The 10,130-nt window shown below is 30.5% G+C and overlaps 2 protein-coding genes across 2 annotated transcripts in view; one reads left to right on the top strand and one right to left on the bottom strand.

Annotated features, from left to right (window-relative positions):
* Nucleotides 1–10,130, top strand: part of LOC108765800 (ABC transporter G family member 23) — a 21,650-nt gene that overhangs the window by 6,116 nt on the left and 5,404 nt on the right. The window contains exons 2-8 of the mRNA XM_018514646.1: nt 2,125–2,266; nt 6,365–6,609; nt 6,827–7,004; nt 7,082–7,175; nt 8,315–8,518; nt 8,611–8,714; nt 9,397–9,616. Of these exons, the coding sequence (XP_018370148.1) occupies nt 2,163–2,266; nt 6,365–6,609; nt 6,827–7,004; nt 7,082–7,175; nt 8,315–8,518; nt 8,611–8,714; nt 9,397–9,616 (1,149 nt within the window). The 5' untranslated portion in view covers nt 2,125–2,162. The remainder of the gene's footprint in view (nt 1–2,124; nt 2,267–6,364; nt 6,610–6,826; nt 7,005–7,081; nt 7,176–8,314; nt 8,519–8,610; nt 8,715–9,396; nt 9,617–10,130) is intronic.
* LOC108765804 (uncharacterized) lies at nt 3,155–4,442 on the bottom strand. Its single transcript, XM_018514649.1, has one exon. The coding sequence runs from the start codon at nt 4,423–4,425 to the stop codon at nt 3,223–3,225; it is 1,203 nt and encodes a 400-aa protein (XP_018370151.1). The 5' UTR covers nt 4,426–4,442; the 3' UTR covers nt 3,155–3,222.

Here is a 10,130-nt window from a genome sequence, read left to right as displayed (position 1 = left end):
CAGTGAGAGGCAAGGGGACTCACTCATAATCAAGCACCCCGAGCAGTGAGAGGCAAGGGGACTCACGGTAAAAAAGCACCCCAAAGGAAACAGAACTTACTACGTCCACGTCGTTGTTTCTGGGTAACGCTAAAAGTAAGGACAACCTTTTGAAGGTCAATATTTTCAAGGTCGTTGTCACATTGGGGTTGAATATTCCTCATAAAAGTACATTAACGACAATTATTCTATGTATTAGAAAATGCAATCAAATAACAGCCACAGGATGTTTTAATATTTGACCTTGAAATGACCTTCTAAGGGTCATAAAAAAAATTTCCAAATACCGTTTCTGAAGTAAAATTTTCCGCTCTTTCCGAATCCGGTGTCAAAAATTGGGGTTCCCATTTAACAAAATCATATTGACCTTCAAATGACCTTCAAAGTTAAGTTCAAGGTCAAAACTAATTGCACAGACAGATGGCCCCCTTCGATCTGGACAACTTTTGTCTGAACCGTTTTTCCCTATCTGGCTTACGTTCCGAGAAATTCGGGTGCGGCGATTAAAACGGGCCACCCTGTATATTAAAAAATATTATAACAAAATTTACTTATAAAACTGCTACATCTGTTAGTATGAGCCCAGTAAGCAAGAAACATTTTGGAACATTTCAGCAACATTGTAGAAACGTTGTAACATTGCTACAATATTACCGAAATATTTCTTGCTTACTGGGAGTATACGTTTAAAGACTGAAAACAATTTTGGCGCGCAATTGTAGAACTGGATATGTACTTAAAATCACACCAAAACGGTTTTTTAGCACAAGATGCAGCATAAACTGATAAGAACTTTTCGTTTCTGGATTGTAAATTCAAATTGCACTAAGTTAAGAATAATTAATATTTATAAATATTTTAATAATATTTCAGGAAAGTTAAGATATAATAAGGTATTATATAAGTGGACATATAATCTCTATAGAATACTCCCATAATATTAAAAATATTATATGGTATCCTCGAAATATTATAATAACTTATATTAATTTTTTAATAATATTTATGTAACATTTTAGAAATATTTTGCGCTTATAGAGTATAATCTCGATTTTGAAAAAAGTCTATGGTAAGATTTGTGTGCAGTTAGTCAAAGAAGTATCTGCGAGCCTTATCTGTCACTAAGTTATACGTGAAAAAAGTTATATTTTCAACGTTTTCTTTCTCTCTTATTTCATCATTAACTTACCGTAGAATTTTGCACATGTCAATTTCGGTACTTCAACTTCATTATATAAAAATATTAGACGTTTCTATGGTAACTCGTTTTACTTTATTTATCAAAGAATCATTTTAAATAAGAAAATATTATATCGCAAAAACTATAATAATATACTAAGAAAAAAATGCTGTTGATTCAATTAAAGTCTATATTACGGGCTGTCACTAACATAAGTAATTAATTCATGCATATATTTTATTGACATAAAGACTTGATTATTGAAATAATAATTTATGCCTTTATGTCAATAAAAATATACATGAATTAATCACTTATGTTAGTGACAGTCCGTAATATAGACTTTAATTGAATCAACACCATTTTTTCTCAGTGTAAAAATGGTATAAAATGCAAAAGTAAAAACCTCTTCAAAAATAGAATAGTATCGAGTAAAACAAGACAAAGACATAATAAAAATATAAGACACATGAACTGCAATTAAATTTATATTAACTATCAATGTTAAAAATTGTTATCATAAAATACATACTATCAAAATGAAAATTGTCTTCCTGTTAAAATTAATAAAATGTCAGTAATTTCATATCTCTTATTTTTTGTAATAACACTTTAAAATCGCTCCAGAAGATTTGAAAAGGCTATTACAAAAAAATAAGACACATATATAAAATTTGGAGTGATAAAATCTCAAGAGATAAGCGAAATATTGAAACTCAAAAATGTAAATAATAGATTAGTGAAATTACTGATTAAACGATCATGCAAAGAAAAAATTATGAACTTGCAAAGTAACACTAATATATTTTAATAATAGACTAATTATACAAAACAAACTTTAATGTTATATCTTAATTGAGTCATTAGAAATAAGTATATGATCATTTGAGAAAAAAATGTTACAGCTCGATCGCTGATCAAACACTCATCATCATTTTGGAAAATGGTGCAACAAGAAGCAGTGATCGTAAGAAACGCCATAAAGCGCTATGGGAAAGGACAGTTGGTGCTTGACGGTCTGAATATGACCGTTTCAAGAGGTTCTATGTAAGTAACCGTTTTTGATATGTCAATGCAAAAAAATGAGTTCTGTTTCTATTCATTTTTAAGAGTTGTAAACAAACAATAATTCAAATTTTTTTAAAAGAAATAATTAAAAAGATGCTGTATAGGAGAGAAAACGATGCAATGAAATTATTAATTCGCGATTACACGTGCGATTTTTAAACCTACATACAGCATATCTTTTACCCAACCTGATACTAATTTCTTTACCTTCGATATGTAGAAAATTGCCTGAAATTGTCGTCACGCACATTTCCGCGTACATTCACCGATTGCTTAAATTGCCGCCGCTTGCAAAATACACGACAGAATAATCATATAACTTTCTAACGAATATTTAGATAAGAAAATCTTTCGGAACCTATTAGAATCATTATAATTTTATCTCAAATTTGTATTTAGTTTCTAAAAGTATTTCATTGTAATTTATCATAACGCTTTTCAAATCGCTGGTTAAACAAGTATTTGTTAAATTTATTAAAAATAAGTTTTTGTAAAAAAATGAAAACGCGTCAGAGATATACTTATTTAGCATTGTGCAATATTTAAAAAACCGTGTACAAATCTCAAAGCATACTAAAAAGTTAATAAATAAACCTTCCAAACAATACAAAGTTTAAAATTGTGATATACGGTGTCTTTAAGTTGTCTTTTAGACGCAAAAAACGTCTTATAACGCGATTTCAGATACTGTTTGTTAACTCTTAATATATTTTTTTTATTGGATAATGACTATATTCATAATTTCCGAGTCAAAAAATTCTTATTTAAAGGCATGAATAAGCTAAAAAACTTGATTACATGTCTAATTAAAATTTAATAACCTGTAACTATTAAAGTCTTTTGTAACTATTAAAGATCTTAGTCGTACATGTTATCAACATATTACCTAAAAAATATATGTGAAATTCTCTTTCAATTATAATGCTTGACTGAAATTAGAATATCCGAGAAAACGTGTTTGATCCTTTTGGTGACATTTCTATAGACTTATCCGTTGGCAAGACTTCATCCACTGCCTCTAGAATCTCGTCCATCGCCGAGCCATTGTCTGATTTTATCTCCTTCCTTTTATTAAAATAATGATGCTTGTCAGAGATATTTTTTGTTGACACGTGTTTATTTTTCTGTTTTTCGTTTTTATTCGAAGGAGTAAGAACTTGAAGTGTTCTTCGGAAAGGAATTTTTCGGATGTCTGTTATATTTTTCAAAGATCCCTGCAATGTAACATCTGTTCCAAAATTTCGTTGATCAATCTCTTGCAAAGTGCTTGTAATGTTCTCGTTTGGCAAAATTGAAGAAATATTGTTTAGTTGATTAAACTGTTTTCCATGATCTTTCATATGCTCGTCATGACGAATATCTATGAATTCTTTTAATTTTGAGACAGTTTTGTTTTTGATGAGATCTTCATCTCGAAATGTTTTTATCTCAGAAAAAAATGTGTCATTAATGACAGAAGTGTCCTTAATATCGGTAGGAGTATTTAATGTAAATTCCTGATTGATTGGTATAATAGTGAGATTCTTAGTATCATCTTCGGTACGTTTTATTAATTCCTGATGATTCATAATTTGTGTTTCTATTTTAGATGTGTCACTCGATGTATTCATTGGAAATTTATTTATATTTATTTTAGTCTTAGTTTCAATAAGATTGTCTTTATTCTGTTTAGTTAAGATTATTTCTTCAACGTTTTCAGTGTTTTCACTGTTATTTCCATCTTCTGAAATATATTTATCATCCTTCAATTTCTCATGTTGATTATTTGTAGCTAAATTTTCTAAAAAAAATTCTGCTTGTCTTTTTAAATTCAAAAGTTGCCATTTTGAGATATAATCAAGATCATCGTAAAATTGCTGCCATTTTAAATCAAACAATTTGATCAACCACAATAAAATCGACTTGGTATATTCAAGAGACAACTCATTTTTTGAAATTAATCTCTTCATTTCCATTGCAAATTCGAGATTAGAGATCACCCAAGACAATGCAAAATCATTTTCATCAAGGTTTATAGAGTCCTGATCTTGAGGTATAATAACATGTCGCAAAATTTCATAGGCGTTTGAATTCTGATGAGTCAATCTTTTATAGCTGTTGCCATATTCTTGCATCAGCAATGCCACGCGTCGCAACATACTTTGAACATTATTTCTGACCTATACAAAAAGTGTCACGTTTAACTATTCATAAAGATTAAATTTATACAGTTTAATAATTTAATCTTTTGATAAATTTCTATGCATATGCAAATATTCTATACAAATATTCTAAGTTACACATAAAACAAATTTACTAATAAATCAACTAATTTGTTTATGAAATATGAATATATCATAATATGATGCTCTTTGTTATGAAATCATTGTTTCTCAAAATATTCTGTTTGGTAAAGTTTTCTTGTATTTATAAGACTATTCGTCGATTATGTTAACTTCAAAGTCACTTTGTTGAATTTTACCTCTGAAAAAAATTGAATTCATTAATAGGGTAAAGTTTAGTAAAAATTCTTTATATATTTTAACTTATATACATAAGAGTATCTCAAAATAATCGAAAATATCCTTTTTATAACAAATTCTTTAAATACCTAAAGTTAATTTTTTTCGTAACAAAAACACCGAGGTTTCTATTTAATGTTAATTGTGTGCATTACATAATCTTTGTAATAGCATACACTGTGCATTATATAATCTTTGTAATATTACATGTCAAATAAAAAGTTTCTTAAAATAAAAACGTAAAATAAAAGACTCCCAAAATTAATTAGAGAGGAAGAGAGAGAGAGAGAGAGAGAGAGAAAGAGAGAGAGAAGAGAATATATCTTTTTTATTCATTTAATTTTCCGAAATTTAATTCCAGAAAAGTTTTTCCTCTTTGACTTTTATGATTTAAAAAAAATTGATATATTAATGTTTTTAATAAAAAACAATTACTCTAAATTGACCGTAGAATTTGTTATTAAAAAAACATCTGATAAATATATCTAGTTATTAAAAGCAAATCAACTCACTAAAATAATCCTCTTCAAAATCAGTTTTGCCATTTATCTCAATAATTTTCCTTTCCAAATTAATTATGATACGGACTTGCGGTTCCTCTATTCCTTGTAGTTTTTCAATCAACTCACCAAAATCGCTCAATTTGTTCGCGCGTAGATCGATCAACATTGTATTGTCACGTATCATCGATATCAATCCTTTGACTGGTAAAGAGGAGAAAACTCCTCTTGTGAGTAGCAGGATCGTGATGATACTAATAATCATCATGACACAACGAGACTGAAGTGAGTTGTGGGTTTGCTTGATGATTTTATTAGGTGCACCGGACGGCGATATCTTTCGCCCGCCATATCACGATCTCGCGAAAATCGTACAGTGGTGCCTAAAAGCATCTTTGCATCATTTTAATTATTTCGGAAAATGGAATAATTGTTTTGTTACTCTTTTATATATATATATATATATATATATAACTGTTAATTCGAGATTATAAATATACAAGTATTTATATATTGCAGAAAAATTACGTGAATAATAAAGATTTGATAGATATAGTTAAATATTTTCTAATTTCTCTTAAAATTCTATATTTTCATATTACATGGTTACATCGGACTGATATTAATGTTATATAGATATCTGTACGTTCTCCAAACAAATTTTAAAAAATTCAAATTTAGATCACTGTTTAGGCACCACTGTGTGATATTAGTACTAGGCTAATTGCCTTTGCCAACGAATGATCGTTATGTTCGCGCGAATTTAATAATCAAAGCTATGAGATTGTGACCAACACTTTATTAACAAGTCGGTCTTGCCAACAGTTCAGACTAATTACAGTATCACAAGGGAAACAATAACCGCCATTGTTCTTCGATGAAGTGCGAACGTGAGTAAATAAATTGGCTGATAAGTTGATTTCGAAAGAGAATCCATACTGAAAAACGATTATGAAGCTGTTTTTTATTGTGAAATTAAAGGAAATATTTACTACTTTATGTGCCCCTCTTTTCTCGTTCGAATGTATCGTCTAAAATAAGATAAAGCGTATAAACGAAATCCTTCCTTTAAATAGATATGGATTGTTGGGAGCGAGCGGATGCGGCAAAACCACTCTGCTGTCCTGCGTCGTCGGGGTTCGATATCTTGATAGTGGAGAGATATGGGTCTTGGGGGGGAATCCGGGCAGCAAGGGCTCTGGCATCCCCGGACCTCGAGTGGGTTACATGCCGCAAGAGATCTCTTTGGTCGGAGAGTTCTCTGTGAACGGTGCTTTATATTATTTCGGCAGGATCAACGGGCTCGACGATGAAGAGATCGGTAAGACGTAGGATGGATAGGAAAAAAGACATTCTCATTGCACGCGAAAAATTGCAAATATGCTCCGAAAAGTTTCGATTTTACAAAATACCTTTAAATAAACATCTTTCAAACAGTTTCAGTTTCTATTTTGAATTGCTTGCTCTCTACGCAAAATATTTCACACCGTAAATTATTTCGAAACAATCTATATTAGCTTCTCTATGTTATTTCTAAGAGACAAGACAGAAGTTCTTTTCGGATTTGCTCCAACTACCCCCAACGGATCGCTTAGTGAAGAACATGAGTGGAGGTCAGCAAAGAAGGGTTTCCTTTGCTGCCGCATTGATCCATAGGCCCGAACTCTTAATCCTGGACGAACCCACTGTGGGCTTAGACCCAATTTTAAGGGAGAAGCAAGTAGATTTTACTTTCTTTTTAAACATAAGCATAAAATAAAAGAAAAATGTTTAAACGTCCTTTTTATTCGTAGCATTTGGGCCTACTTGATCCAAATCACGCAAAAGGAAGGTATCACTGTGCTAATCACGACGCACTACATCGAAGAAACTAAAGATGCTAATAAAGTGAGTCTTGTTTCTAGCAAATTAGTCCTAATAATGTAAAGAAGTTGCTGCAAAATATTTTATAAGCTTTAAAAAAATTACAACATTTTAGAAGCTCAGAACTTTTAGAACTAATAATTCAATAATAAATTCATATAAAGGCTAAATGAGCCAATGCACGTTGTCGGTGCCAAAAAAATATATTATTACAATTTACAAAAACCTTCCATACGTTTCGGTTCTCAATGGGACTATCTTCAGTGGAAACATAAATTATATTACATACGTTGTTATCATCTTTTACGTCTGTTCCTTGTCGTTCCATTAACATAAAACATTCATCGCAATTACTTCGTGTTAGAACACATTCGAAATGGTGATCCCTATCGTATCGAGTGAACATTCTTGTGTAAATTATGGAGGTATTGGCTTAGAACATATGAGAATTGCCGGACCGACAGGACGAAAGCTTATATGTCAGCGGAATGGCTCAGACATGTTAAGCCATGTATTCACCTAGCGAACGAACACCGAACGCGAATGTTCGGATATTAGTGTTTATATTTGTGAGCAGTTTATTCTTTTTCTCGATTGTACGGAATACTGGTATTCAACCAGATTCGATGTTCGTTCCATGTAGCAATTAAACTTGTGCGACTTTTATGTAGCAAACAACAATACAAATTTTTACGTTTGCTGTTCGTTCGGTGTTCGTTCGCTAGGTGAATACGCGACTTAAGCTCTCGTCCTGTCGGTCCGGCAATTCTCATATGTTCTAAGCCTTAGCCAATACCTCCATAATTTACATAAGAATGTTCACTCGATATAATTAAGGATCATCACTCCAAATACGTTCTAACATGAAGTAATTGCGATAAATTTTTTATGTTAATAGAACGACGAGGAACAGACGTAAGATGATAACAACGTATGTAATATAATTTATGTATCCATAATATAATTTATGAAGATAGTTCCGTTGAAAATCGAAACGTATGGAAGATTTTTGTAAATTATAACAATATATTCTTTTGGCACCGACAACGTGCATTGGCTTATTTAGCCTTTATATAAATTTCTTTGAAAAAATGTTTTTTAATTTAAGAAGAATCTTGTTTTATATACTCAATGATACAAATTCATTCTTGAATGTTGCGCAGATTGGTTTGATGAGATGTGGTAAATTGTTGGCGGAATCGGCGCCGCAAAAATTACTGGAGCGATTTCAATGCTCGTTCTTGGAGGAGGCTTTCCTGAAACTGTGCGAGGTACAGAATAATACTTTGAATAATAAAGTTGAAAGATTCAAAGTAGAAGATACCAACAGCAACGTCTTGTCTCAAAATGAATATGAACGAACAAAAGTATGTATATAGAAATAATTTATGCTCTTATTGTTGTGAAAAGCCATGTAAATCTGTATTATTGTATGCTTCAAATAATTTGAATTGTTAAGGTAATCTCGGAATACAAAGAGGTTTCGAAACGTCAAATTTCACGATTAAAAATATTCAAAGCTCTATTGACGAAGAACGGCATGCAATATTTTCGTTATTATGGGTAATTATCAATAAATTTATCAATAATTAATTCTGCGATAACAATTAATTGTTGATCGTTGTTAATAAATTATTATACACTTTTTTATCTATATAAAACCAAATTTCTACTGTTTTATTTTCAAATTTTGCAATTATCTTCTCTATATTTGTACATTGAATCGTTGATATGTACGAAATATTATATTTAAAAAAATTAAAATTTATCAAATAATTCCACGTTTAACAATAATAATAATAATCAATATAATATATTATAGGACCGTATATGTGATAACACAAACTATAGAAATCAAAGCCTTAAACGGTCTAGCTCGATCTTAATGCTTGTATGATTCTTATGTGAATTTATATACTACGTGTGTAGTCCCCAGAAACGTGCGCCGAAATGATTTTTCGGTCTTGAAACGCTAACTCTATTAAACTACTGCAGCAATATCATGAGTTAAATTGACTAGCAATTTAATAAATTTTTGATACTTATTTACATCTTCGAAACGATCTTAATAATGTTGAATGACATATTAAAATCTGTAAATAATTAATTCTTATTGCGAAAAATATTACTTCGGCCGAGAGTCGAACCCGGATCTCTTGCATTCCGTGCGAGCGTCCTAAGCCTTTAGATTACCAAGGCTAAACTGTTTAAGGCTTTGATTTCAATAATAATAATATTCTTTCAGAGGATTAGTTTTCGCAATAATATTTCCAATAATTCAAATCTTCGCATTTATTATGGCAATTGGCGATGATCCAAAAGATTTGAAGATTGGAATTGTTAATGATGAGGCGGGTACCTGCGGCAGCAACTTTAGCAATGTTTGGAATGACGAAATCACCTGTCACCTTAGCAATCTCAGTTGTAGATTTCTATACAATTTTGATGACTCCATCGCGACACAGGTACAACGATTTACATTAAAATTAAAAAGAGAAATTAAATCGTATGTATTAAAACAGTATAAAAATAAAAAAAGCCTATAAACGAGCAAATAAAGATGTATATTTAATAGTTAAGTTTAATATTAGAGATTATAGATGAAACGTCTCTTACTTAGCTGTCATCGACCATCATATATAATAATATATACATATATTAATATACAAAAATAATATAAAACGATGTGTTTGCTGGGTACTAATCATAATAATAATATATAATATTAATATCATCCCGGTAAAAAATGTTTCATGCATGAAAATGTATAGATATATGTATAAACATACATAAACACGTATATAAATATTCATAAATATGAATAATTATATATAAAATATGTGTCCATACATATTCATACATCCTTCTTACTTTTGTAAAATTAAGGGAAAGTTGCTGAATGCGTACTGGTCACCTAAATCGTACCTCGTCGATATTTCATATTATTACGTAATATAAGCAACATTTAATGACAAAAAT

This window comes from Trachymyrmex cornetzi, unplaced genomic scaffold, assembly GCF_001594075.2.
Source record: "Trachymyrmex cornetzi isolate Tcor2-1 unplaced genomic scaffold, Tcor1.1 scaffold541, whole genome shotgun sequence".
NCBI lineage: Eukaryota > Metazoa > Arthropoda > Insecta > Hymenoptera > Formicidae > Trachymyrmex > Trachymyrmex cornetzi.
This window is presented reverse-complemented; position numbering and strand designations above follow the sequence as displayed.